General features: G+C 40.9%; 1 protein-coding gene across 1 annotated transcript; it reads left to right on the top strand.

Moving 5' to 3' along the window:
- The first annotated feature begins 2,260 nt into the window (after nt 1-2,260).
- On the top strand, nt 2,261-11,438 carry scara3 (scavenger receptor class A, member 3). Its single transcript, XM_061270566.1, has 12 exons — nt 2,261-2,644; nt 7,624-7,659; nt 7,754-7,798; nt 7,867-7,986; nt 8,623-8,703; nt 8,769-8,878; nt 8,956-9,200; nt 9,273-9,492; nt 9,560-9,648; nt 9,761-9,953; nt 10,036-10,213; nt 10,272-11,438. Exons 1-12 carry the CDS (start codon nt 2,638-2,640, stop codon nt 10,745-10,747), a joined length of 1,800 nt encoding a protein of 599 aa, XP_061126550.1. The 5' UTR covers nt 2,261-2,637; the 3' UTR covers nt 10,748-11,438.
- The last annotated feature ends 1,826 nt before the right edge of the window (nt 11,439-13,264 follow it).

The raw sequence follows: 13,264 nt of genomic DNA, 5'->3' as shown, positions 1-13,264 counted from the left end.
AAACCTTTCAACAAATTATATTGGCGTTATTGAAGACACTCGTATACTTTTATTCATTTATTTAACGACAACTTAGGTTATTTGTTATGTAAGTAGTCGCTAAGGAAAGGGAATGATGCATTTTCCAGTAAATTACCCTTAACTTCTTTTTCATGTGCAGAACTTGCACTTTTCAACTTTAGCAGGAACTGGATGTTATTGACAAATGTGACACTAGAGGGCAGCAACTGTCAACGCTCACAGTTCATAAAACTCAGACAAAACTTTAGAATATTGAGATTAACTATTTATTTGAGGGCCAACCTTTTGTGCTCAAGCCCCTTGTGTGTAATTATAATTTTAGTAAATTAAACAATGATTGCATAGTTTGTTATACTAAATAGTATAGGACTTGCTAATGTAAATGCTGATTAATAATTAACTTAAAATTAGCTTCAAAATATTTTTTTTAGGATGCACTGGCTGGTAATATTGAAAATAATGTCCTTACTTTGCTAAGAACTAACATGATTTTGCAATTATATTTGTGCGTGTCATTATGACTGATAATGTTCCCAATTTCACATTTGCAGCAGTAACAAAACAATGTAAAAAATACATCACTCCCTGTTCCCACATTCTTCTTTTCCAAGCATGTCTGGTCTCAATTTCTGACATGAGACAAAAGTCAACTTTAATACTGGCAATCTTACAATGACATGCATATGCGCCCTTAATGGCGAGAGGTCGGAGAGTCATAGAACACATCTGGACTTTGCGTTTGTTGGTGTCAAATGCTTTAGCAGCCACAGATCCAGTGTGACTAAACTGAAAGTCTCTTGCGTGACACACTGTTAAACTTTGTTTTGCATTTTGCGTGTGTGTGTGTGAAGCAGTCCAGATGTTCCACAGAGGCTGTGGTTTTGTACAATCACAATCTTAAAGCTATTTACACAAGCTCTTTTTGTTGTAAAATAATCTTGTAAATATCTACATACATTTATATTAAAACATGAATATGATATTTGCATGAATATGATATTTGCAATAATGAATATCGTAAAATGATGCATTAACAATTGCATTGAATACTGCCACAGAGTTTCACTTACATCTTAAATACTAAGTTGTGTTTGCACCATGCAACTTTTTTTTCGATCTACGTACATCGCTATCCAAACAAGTTTGACGTAACAAAAATGTTACCTATAAGTCTAGTGGCTCGAGCTGATGCGCTAACACTTCCTTTCCCTGGTGAATATGATTTTCTGGTTTGGAACTGCTCCAAATGATGTACAAGCTGTGAGCTTGCGTCATTTTTTATTTTTACTACAGGTCGGTGACCCACTTTTGGAGCCTGACCCACCATTTGAGAATAACATCTCCAAACAGATGAAAAATGTTTGTCCAACTGGCCAAGCACTGAATTGAAACGTCTCCATGGTTGTTGATGAGGGACTGGCTTAACTGATGGTATGGAGTTCAAAACAAATGCAAAGAGAACATCTTAATGAGTAACCTCTGGCACACGGCGCAATTATCGCGAGGGCTTAATGGGCCCCGCGAGCGATATTGACTGCTGATTGGCTCCAGATGGACTTCTTAAAAAAGCATTTGCATGATTCTGGGATCACTTTAGCTGCAGCTTTGTGTCGGGTGACATGCGTGAGCACGTTTTCGTCGGAATGTGGGCTGTTTTAGAAACGCGGCACGATACGATTCTTCATGATCAAAGGACAGCTGAGAGATGTTTTCTGGTTTGCATAATGGAGCATGAGGCCTCAGAGCATATGTGGGGATGTTGACGTCACCCCAAAAGGATGCTCAGTAAAATACAATTGGCTACAATCACTGCAAAGAATGAAGAGTATTAATAATGGGCTGCCCAGGGATCCATTTCAGCCTTGCGAAAAGAAAGTCAATATTTTCACTATTGTAACTTGTCGGTTTGACGTTCTAATTGCACCTGCTGTCAGATTTTGGGACTGCGCTCTGAGGTCAGCAAAAATGAGAATAGTGCCAGATTGGAATTATAACTTTGGTACGTGCAGGTGTTCCCTTCAAGATATTTCCTAGTGTTACGTCCAAGGTGCTCATTCCTGTCGTGTCCAAACATTTGTTAGTCATTAACTCAGCCACAAAACACATGGGGCCTCTTTTTTTTTTTTCTTCTTTTTTTTTTGGCCCAGTTCCAGACCCTCCCTCATGTTTCCAGTTTCTTTGTTTCCCTCTCTCTCTCTCTCTCTCTCTCACTCACTCACTCGTTTTCTTCTTTCTTGCTTCCTCCCTCCCTCTGGAAGTTGCTCATGGATTCATTCTGCAGAGGTTTTAGTCTCCTCAGGCTCTGGATGGAAGAGGGATGAAAGCACGGAGCTCCAATCCAACGCACTTTTAGCGTTTCAAACACTCGTCTAACGATCAAAGCACTATTAAACGCAATATGTTTCATTTTAAGATGCAAATGAATTTGTTTGGCACCATTTTGTAAATTCTATCAGAACATTGAGGACTTTTTCAACTTTTTTTTTTTTTTCTCCTGGAAAATGAATGTAGATGCTTATTGACTACTTTGGCTTCACGAGCGGAGGAGGCGGCGACATCACCATCATCACAACCACGAGCATCAAGCTGAGCATCAGCAAGCCGAAGTGAGGAACCATGAAAGGTAAAGTGTGATTTAGGCTTCATCTGCAAAATTTGTCACAACAGTAGAGTGGTTAGCACAGTTGTGACATTCTGGGTGAAATCCAGGTTTTATCTATTTGTACATAATTGGTCCGAAAAACCTAATTTACTGCCTATACAATTTTTCTTTCTCTATCTATGCCAGTGACAGACTGAAAAATTAAATATTTATGTGACCTACAATTGGCTAGTACACCACTTGACCTTTCGAGCGTATCTAGTGAGGATAAGCAGGATGGAAAATAGCTAGCTGGATATCCTAGCACGGCACCTACCATGCACCTGTGAAAATAGCACATACTTATGCTTCACATTTCGAATCCTGAGAAAGTACTACTATGTTGATCTTGGGTGTGAAACTAGTCTGTCAGCTTTTTAAATCTCTCCTACGTCTTAGCTCTCCATTACTTTAACAAAAGTGTTGTGTGCCGTCGCCAAGTTTACCACATCTTGACTCCTCTTCAAAGGAGCAAGAGAACATAAGGTTTGAAGCAACATGGTATGAAGGCAAAATTTGCCAGGGGGCTTAGAGGAGGGCAGGATCATTATATGTTTCCCACACTAGCTTTGTGCTGAGCCACAAAGGTTTGACTGAATGCCCAATGGAGACTTGAAGGATACAGTTGGGATGAGGAAGTGGGAGGACATAACACATGTGGGCTAACAGCTTGAAATGATGTAAGCCTGTTTGCCATTGCAGAAAAAAAAGAAAAGAAAAGCAGAGGCAACTGTAGTACCAGCAGTTTGCTTTTTCTTTCCTAATACTGAATAAATATGATTTGATACATTTTGAAGTTACTCAACCAATTGGTATTTAATTGCGCCACGGTGCAAGTAAGAATTAATTGAATGAGATCTACCTCGCAACAAGTGGCCAATAATGACAATACAGTAATAATAATAATCAGGGATGTTTGATACCACTTTTTTCAGTTGGAATGTAAATGGAATCAGAAAGGAAAGCAGTTAAAATTGTGGAATGATTGGCTTATAAAACAAAAAAGAAGTCCCAACAAATATTTTGGCGTCAGCCACTGCGTGTAAGTACCTCAAAACCAAAACTAATGTTTATTCAAACTCAAAATGTGAACTGTAGAAAACCTGAAACAGCGTTTTTGAAAAGTGATTTAATGGTAAAAGTGCCTGGTTTTACTTCAAAACAACCACAATTTTTTAGTATTATTTTTAAAACCATTATTCCAAATAAAAAATAAGGCCTGAATAGGCAAAAAAATATCCACAGTGAAGTAATTTAGTGTATACAGCACTATATATTTTTTCTTTCCAATGAAACACATGGTTTGTGTCAAGTGATGGACTTTTAACATCTTCAAATAAACCCTCACCTCTTTCCAAACTTCCTTTGACCTTCAACTCCCAAGCCTGTGGAGCAGGACACCTCTGTTTGTTTCTAGTTACTGTTATTTTTGTAACCATGACAACCCAACCACGCTGTTTCCTCAATCTCTACCCGGATGTTTTAGATGTGCTTTACCAGTATAAACACGTAGGGGGAAATATATATCATCTAAATACCTGAGTGTAATTGACCTCTTCTGCAATCTACCATGTTACCATTTCAGTGGTCCAGCGCAGTTGTTAATCACAGACTGATTATAACAAGTTTCACATGATGTGAGCTCGTGTTTGGATTTGAACATTGCCAATAAATAGTAATCACCTCCATCTTGCGCTCCCTCGAGAATTCTGGGAGGGGGTAAAGTGGTCTGAAGCCACATGGCGGCACAGCCAATGAACTCCAAAGAACATGCTAAGTGTGTTCCTCAGCCAAAGACTACAGCAGCCATGTTGATGTGGTTTCCCAGAGTCTTTCTGAGGGGCGAGTCCAGCCCAGTTCACCCTGAGAAAAAATATGCTGCCTCATACATTCCTTTCAGGGCTGGGGACAGAAGGGGCTTGCTGTAGGAGAAGTTCTGGATGATGGACAGGCTTGTTTGAGGAAAAAGTGAGCAAAGAACCCGTGGGTGCTCTTTGTAGCTTACATTTTAAAGATCTTCTTAAAATAATGGCCTACTTTCCCCTTCCCCCAAAAAGTAAATATTCTTAATTTCTTTTCTTCTGGAGATTTATTTGATCCGTTCAACTTTTAGCAAAGTTCAAGATTTGAGCAATGAAATCATGTTTGTAAAAAAAAAGAAAAAAACCTCTTCTCTCAGAGGATTATTCTTGCTGCCAGAATATGCTGCCTCATACATTCCTCACAAGGCCAGAGGGGACTCGAAGTAGGAGATGCTCTGGATGATGGACAGATGTTCAGTTTGGGAAAGTCTAAGCAAAGAACCCCTGGGTACTGGACACAACTTAGTTATTATATACATGCCTTCCTAAAATAATGGCCCTTGTCATTTTTAATAAATAAAAAAAAAAAAAGGAACCAAATACTTCCAAACAGATGTTTTTTAGGAGACCACATTCACATTCCAGTCAAAAGACTCCCAAATAATCAACTGAGCTTTTTGAGTCCAAACCTCTAATCTGACCTGGAGCATCTTTTTGAGTTCTGCTTTTATTTACATCAAAGATAAAGTTAGGAAAAAATACTGCGCATAATGATAACATGCATAAGTCATTTTATTTTTTTCAATATTGGCTTAATGCTGCGTTTGCAAACATCGGCTGGCTCAAACCGAAGTTGAATCATCATTTTTAGAAATTGTGTCTTCGGTTGTGGTTTACGGTCGCATGGAGTATGTCTGCCTTCACGTGCTTCCAAGTTTGATATTTTCATAGGTGTGTTTCACTGCCACGGAACACCATCTGGACCAGTTGCCCACTTGCAATAACACTAGGTTCGTGAAAACAAACCACCTTCACGGAAAGTGTGTATAAGAACGTTCAATTGTCTGGTATGTCTTTATAAAATGATTTTGCGCCTAATGTTACATTGGAGATCTTTGTTGATGAAATCGTATTCATTTGTAATAGGGATGTTTGATACCACTTTTTCAGACCGATACTACTACAATTTTTCAATAGTCGCCGATACCGATACAAAGTACCGATACCACTCACAATAACTACCAAATATCCTCAAATAGTAGTCTATTAGCTGATTTTACAAGCAATATTGACTTATTACTTTATTCCAAACTCAGACCAAGAACCATCCAAGACAACTTACTATGTAAGAGAATTAGTTTCCCTGTGGTTGACATGATCATTTTCAGTTTTGTGGTCTTGTCTGGAACATAGATGTGAGGCTACTCATGCTTTAATGTGTTTTTTCTCCAGCACTATTTTGCTCTCGTCGAGTTCATCTGGTTCATGCTGGATCTTGCATGTGCACTGCGCCGACATAGGAAACGTTTCAATTTATTAGATTTAGGAACAGACATTTTCCAGCTTTACACATACTGTAAGTCTTTTCAAGGCTAATTGTGCACTTGTTTTGCTCGCCATCCAGTTTTCCATCCATGGTTTGGACACGTCAGGGTTTGGTCTGCTCCGCATAATTAGAAATAACGTTACGTGTCAAGCTATAGTTTAATCTTTTAACAACTTGGCGTGGCTCGAATGATAAAATTGGTCTGTCCTCTGTGGCTATAATAGTTCAGGATAAATGAACTAAAAAAAAGATTCAACCCAACTCCATCGATTATTTTCTTGAGTGTTCTGTTCAATCTGCTTATGTCATAAGTACACGTACAGTTAGATGATTTAAAAAGAGCTGAATATATTTTTAGCGGTTCCAATTAGTTTGGCCGTGACTTAGCTGTTTAGGTGTGACTTTGGACGGCCATGTTGTTGTGCCGCTGTTCTGTGAGTGTTGGACTTCTCCGCTTCCTCACTAACGGGTCCGACGGGAGGAGACTTTTTTTTTTTCTTTTTCCACAGGGAGGAATGAAAACATGAGCGACGGAGAAAGGGCTGGTGGAGGGTGGGAAGACTTGAAGAGCAGACAAATATTTGAGGGTGGATACCAATTTAGGTTATAAACAATGTGCTGATACTTTCAAATTTACAGACAAGGTCCAAATAACCACAATAGTTAAGTGTTTGAGTTATGTGTTATTTTTCAGTCAAATATTTACATACTCGATTAGATTTTTTTTTCTTCATTCTTGATTGTTATTATATAATTGCGTGTAGTCCTTGTATAAATATTTCTGCAGGATGAGCAGACCTGATGCTGTTATGCAGTTACATTTGCTTACCTTATTGCACCAAACTGTTATTTTGACATTGTTTAACAAATACATTCTTTCTCCAGTCTGTGCTGTTTCCAATTTCTCAAAACACATTAATCATGAGTTTAGGCATCTCGAAGAGAAAGCCAGAAACAACAACAACAACAAACAAACAAGCAGTCCTCTTTTGATGTGATTTATGTTTTGGTGTCATAGTAATTAATTTTCCATAAAAAAAGTGCTTATGTTCACTTCTAGCCTGTAACCATTACATAATCATAATTTAGCAGTTTAACAGTTTCTCGTCAGCTGCCCGCCTCTCTACTGGAACGTTTTGAAGGTTTCCTTGTAGGTCTGCTGTGTGGTTTCATTACCTGACATCATGTGCACATGTTCCAGTGTGTGACTTGTGTTTGTGTGTGCTGTTCCAATTAAAACATGACAGCCAGGTACCATGACTTTTTACAACCCCTGTCTGGTTCATTTGATGTTGTGGTGGTGCTCACTGCTCTTTTCAACAGTGTGTGATTGCAAATATAATGGTTGTTGTATTTTATTTTATTATTATTTTTTTAATTTTTATTTATTTTATTTTCATCCATCCATCCATCCATCCATCTTCCTCCCCTTATCCGGGGTATTTTATTTTATAGCCAGGACAAAAAGGACTGGCGCTTGAGCACCACTAGGTGTCTATCTTTGCACGGGCCTGAACAAAACATGACAATAGAGCAGCTGATTAAAAGTATTTATTTTTGTCATGATCGAAAAACGTGCGCTTCTTACATGTTTGTCTTTGTTTCCTCAACAGACAGCTACGGAGGATATGAGAACCAGCTTTTTAAAGGTAATCTTAAAGTTCTCATGTCTGTCATTTGTTCCAGCATAGATATGATGCTGCTAAGGTGTGATTAAACAAAACACGACATGTTGTTTTGCAGAAGAGGAGCTCAATGGCGAGGAAGAGGATATCCCTCCCTTCAGAGGTGAGACGCATAATATATTCACAAATGTGTTGTATATAGCTGCGCAATCTATGTGATGATGTCTTCAGGTCGCACAAGAGGAGGATGTGTGAGATGCCAGCAGAGCCATTCCCTCCAACTGGCTGTCAAAGTCCTTTATGCATTAGTCGTGTTCCTCATCATCACTGTCGTAGTTCTGGCATCGCTAGGTGAGACAACCATAACAAAGGTCAACAGCTTCAAGGGAACAATGAATATAATTGATGGCTTGTGAGAGCTTTCTTAACTCCCACATGTTTTACACATCAGCGTCGCCCTTTTATTGGTCGGAGCAGTAAATCGGAATAATTTATTATCACTCACATCTCAGGTGGGGGTTGGTAAAGCTTGGCGCTGACATCAAATTGAAAAAAAATCACTCAAGACAAGGTCCAACTTCCACTTCCAATCAATCGGAAAAGAATCTCACTAATAGAGAAACTCGAAATCACTATAAGTTAAAGTATTCGTTCCAAAACCTGTACAGTTGCCGAGTCATCGATTCCGGAAGCTTTGTGAGTCTTACTGTCAGAGGAGCCGAGCAAACAGGTGATGTGTGTGGACCACATGTGGATACGATTATTCGAGCTCACTGAGCGCCATCACTCCCCTGAGTCAGCGCTTATGATGCGGAAACGATTTGAAAACACACACCATTCACTCAAAAGTATTTGAGCACTCTTACGGGATATTCGTGGGGGGGTTGAGGAACTACACAGCTACATGAACCTGTTCTCATCAGTCGTTTAGCTGCAGTGTTTTGGTTTGTCTATGACTTTAAAGTATCTTGATGCATTTTCCTCCAGTTTTTCGGAAGGTGGACTATCTTTCTGAAGAAGAGTTAGTCTATGAAAAGAAGATCACCAGCGCTCAGAAAGTCATGGATGGTAAAGCTTTGATATTGTCCATCATACAAACTTGTCTTCCATAACTCCCTATTTGGATATTACAGAAATCAGTAACTGCTCAGGCTGTCTGGATGTGACCCTATACAGTGAGGAGATAAGTCGACTCAAGCAGGAGTTCGAGGACATCCAAAAAATGTTACTGGGACAAGAGCAGGTATGTTGGGTCGCAATGGAATTTCAATGTACACGTCAAGGCTTCACCAAATAATCATTGCTTGCTGTATCACTCAGGTCTTGGATCAAGCTTCTCAAACCCAAACCAAGCTAACAGCCACTAGTAAACAGCTTAGCACAGATATGCAGAGCCACGTCATGTCCATTAAATTTCTCAACCAGTTGCTGGTGGGATACCAAGACCAGGTAGATGGCTGGAAGGATGTGCTGGAGGAAACGGCAGAGCGAATGAAAACTCTGACAGAAGATCAGTATGATGTCAAAGCTACTGCGCAGCAAATCAACACCACAGTGGCCCTTAGGTGTGTGTGTGAAAAATATTCATCCTAAACATCTCAGCTGGAAATCATTTATCTGTAATCTATCCTTTCTAGTACTATGTGGATTGATGCCCTGCAGAGAAAATCAGATGAGGAGACTCTGGTCCTTCAGAAGTTGACAAACGACTGGCAGAACTACAGTCAAGTTCTGGGCTTGATTAAATCCAATGCGAGCAGCAACACCCAAATCTTACGGTCCCTGCAAAATAATATCATCGCGGACCACCAGAGAATCTCCATGTCCTCGGAGATGTACTACGAGCTTAGTCAGCAGGTGTGTGTCTGAATCGAATGTCGGCAAAGATGGTGTGATGTAATGGCCAAGATTATTTCCTGTTCAGGTAATGAACCTCCAGGTGCAACTCGACAACGTCACATCTTTCATGGATGAACATGAGGAAAACATGCATGACCTGCACTACCATTCCAAGTATGTTTGTTCTACTACACTTCATGAATCAGTTCTACTCCTATCTGCAAGAGATAATTATGAAATGATCTCGCAGCAGTACATTTAAAACCTCAATTGTTGTTATCGTTAGATACTACGAAAACCGGACTGGAGAACGTTTCTCTGCCTTGGATGGGCGTCTGAATTCTATTGAGATGGAAATAAAAACGATATCGTCCAGCATCAATGCCACCGTCAGTCATGTCCAGAGCATGTACAAGTACATCAACGTCGAGAGCTCCACTTGCCAGAGTCGCCTAAGCAGACAAATGGAAGATATGCAGGTTGGGACAACACGGAACCAGAGTGATGGTGTCAAACATTTTGATGGCTTTTCTTTGCTTTTCTATCCCTGACCTCTTGCAGAACTTAAACAGCAGCATCCTGTTACTACTTACCTCGGCGGACTCACTGAAGCAGGAGAACACATTGTTAAATATCCGTTTGGATGTAGATGTCAGGAACTTGTCCATGGTGATGGAGGAGATGAAGTTGGTGGACACCCACCATACACAACTGATCAAGAATTTCACAATAATAAGAGGTAGGGTCCGTGTTGTGCTTAGAAAATCACAAATCTTCATGAAACTATCCACCAACAGGTGCTCCAGGACTGCCCGGCCCTAAAGGTAACCGTGGAGAGACTGGCTCAAAAGGACCTCTAGGACTGACCGGCAGCAAAGGTGAACGAGGCCCAATAGGAGGCCGTGGCGTGCAAGGAGAAAAGGGCTCTTCTGGGCCCAGAGGCGCATCTGGTCAATCTGGCCCTAGTGGCAACAGAGGGGCGATAGGTGACACAGGACCCAAGGGCGCCCCTGGTCAACCAGGACCACGTGGTGAAAAGGGCCAGAAAGGCGATATGGGTCCACTTGGTAAAAGTGGACTCCCAGGAACGAGAGGTCCATCAGGGATCCAGGGCCAAACAGGACTACCGGGTATAATTGGACCACCAGGGCCTAAAGGGAAACCAGGACCGGCTGGGCCTCCTGGACCACCAGGAACCCCTGGATCTCCAGGAGTGCAACATTCCCATGATCAATTCAGGACGCAGCAGAGTAGCCAGGGGGCTACACAGTAAGGACTCAGAAGAGCTAAGAAACAATTGAAGAAGTGCTTCTCAAGCAAATGCCAAAGACCTGACATTTGAAGATGATGAAGATGAATTTTCTCAACAATGGTAGATGGCACTAACTCCAGACTGATCATCATCATACACATTGTGGTCGATACTGAACTTGAATGTAGTGGGGGGGGGGGGGGGGGGGATGAAGATTGTTGATAATCAAAAGTGGTCTACATCTATGATATATATGCCGACACACCTTTCTTTGAAGGGTGGCACTTTAATGGTTCTATCTTAGAAAATGAATAAATTTGTCATTTTGTGGGTTTTTGGAGCAGGTACTCCGAAGATGTGTTATGTGTTAAACAGATGATTGAGGAATTTATAAATAATAAAGAATTGTCTAGTACAATGCTGTTTAAAAGCAAAGGTAAATGCCACAATGAGTTGACAACATTTGTTTTTCTTATTCAGTTGAATTTGTGAACAAACGTCGTTGACGCTAAGGCTAACCTCTCACCACGAATGCTGTAGATAGCATAATTCATAATATTGAGCCTTTCTCTTCATAGTTTTTGTCAACTGACTGAAAAGTGCACCATATATTAGCACAATTTGTACTTCTGCTGCGATAAAGGAGTTTCATGTTACACTAGAAAAAATCTTTTATATTAAAGAAATAAAAAATAAAAAAACCAATAAAGAATCCTACTATTTTTTTTTAAAACGGAGTATTGTCGTGAAATGCAACTGGCTTGCATTGAACAATAAAAGCAGACATTTAAGCAGTGGTCTTGCTTGTAGGGTTAGAGCTAGGGTTAGGGCAGTGCTTCTCAAATAGTGGGGCGCGCCCCCCTTGGGGGGCGCGGTGCTATTCCTGGGGGGGCGCGTGTGACCCTGGGGAACAGGCTTTTTTTTTGGCAGTACTAGAATAAAGTGTAATTGCGCGTTTACCACAGCAGGGGGCAGTGGCGCTCTCATTGTTACTTCTGTCACGTTTGCGACAGTGCAACATTTTACGACTTACAAGACAAGTTAGGATAGTCACGGTGGGGAGGGGGGGCGCGAATAGTTTTCTTCTTGCTAGGGGGGGGCGTAACAGAAAATAATTGAGAAGCACTGGGTTAAATAAAGGTTAACCTAAAAAAAAAAAAAAAAAAAAAAAAAAAAAAAAGTGAACCCTGAACTTTGAACCCGCGGTGACCCCGCGGTGACCCCGCGGTGACCCCGTGGTGACCCCGTGGTGACCCCTGGGTGACCTTTGAACCCTGAACTTTCAACTCTAGTTAAAAATCGAAAATGTGCACATGACCCCGTGAACTTTGAACCGACCTTTGACCCCTGGGTGAACTTTGAACCGTAAACTTTGACCTTTGACCCCTAGCTAATTACGTTTTTTTTTTTTTTTTTTAAACCGGCATAGCAGAACGATCCATGGTCTTCAGATGCCGCGCTGTCGCCATCTCCTGGTCAGTTAGTGAAATGCTTTTGCTGATGTTTTTTTTTTCTCTCAATTAAAACAAATCAATTAGCCAGTTGGTTTTCTTTATTTAATATCTATTATCAGACAAAACCAAATTGTGAATCAGTCACCTAGGCTATAGCAGAACAAACAATCCATGGTCTTCAGATGCCACGCTGTCGCCATCTCCTGGTCAGCTAGTGAAATGCTTTTGCTGTTTTTTTTCCCCTCTCAATTAAAACAAATCAATCAGCCAGTTGGTTTTCTATATTTAATATCTGATATCAGACAAAACCAAATTGTGAATCAGTCACCTAGGCTATAGCAGAACAAACAATCCATGGTCTTCAGATGCCACGCTGTCGCCATCTCCTGGTCAGCTAGTGAAATGCTTTTGCTGTTTTTTTTTCCTCTCAATTAAAACAAATCAATCAGCCAGTTGGTTTCCTTTATTTAATCTCTGATATCAGACAAAACCAAATTGTGAATCAGTCACCTAGGCCAGTGCTTCTCAAATAGTGGGGCGCGCCCCCCTTGGGGGGCGCGGTGCTATTCCTGGGGGGGCGCGTGTGACCCTGGGGAACATCCTTTTTTTTTGGCAGTACTAGAATAAAGTGTAATTGCGCGTTTACTACAGCAGGGGGCAGTGGCGCTCTCATTGTTACTTATGTCACGTTTGCGACAGTGCAACATTTTACGACTTACAAGACAAGTTAGGATAGTCACGGTGGGGAGGGGGGGCGCGAATAGTTTTCTTCTTGCTGGGGGGGGCGTAACAGAAAATAATTGAGAAGCACTGGGTTAGGGTTAGAGCTAGGATTAGGGTTAGGGTTAGAGCTAGGGTTAGAGCTAGGGTTAGGGTTAGACCTAGAGTTAGGGTTAGAGCTAGAGCTAAGGTTAGGGTTAGAGCTAGGGTTAGGGTTAAAGCTAAGGTTAGGGTTAGGGTCGTTGAGCTAGCTAACTGCAGACTTGACGGGTCCCCAAAGAGCTTGTTACATGGGCAGCTGCAACAACACATGCAAACCAGGTTGCTATTCTTCTCTTTGTGTGTGACGGATGAGAGAAATCAT

The sequence above is a fragment of the Syngnathus typhle genome, linkage group LG22 (assembly GCF_033458585.1).
Source record: "Syngnathus typhle isolate RoL2023-S1 ecotype Sweden linkage group LG22, RoL_Styp_1.0, whole genome shotgun sequence".
Lineage (NCBI taxonomy): Eukaryota > Metazoa > Chordata > Actinopteri > Syngnathiformes > Syngnathidae > Syngnathus > Syngnathus typhle.
The sequence above is the reverse complement of the archived record's forward strand: the minus strand, read 5'-3'. Positions and strand labels throughout refer to the sequence as shown.

Excerpts from the sequence above, each read along its gene's own strand:
- scara3 (XM_061270566.1), top strand. Across the intron at positions 7,987-8,622 it reads CGTAGTTCTGGCATCGCTAG|TTTTTCGGAAGGTGGACTAT; the intron begins GTGAGACAACCA and ends ATTTTCCTCCAG. Across the intron at positions 9,493-9,559 it reads ACTACGAGCTTAGTCAGCAG|GTAATGAACCTCCAGGTGCA; the intron begins GTGTGTGTCTGA and ends TTTCCTGTTCAG.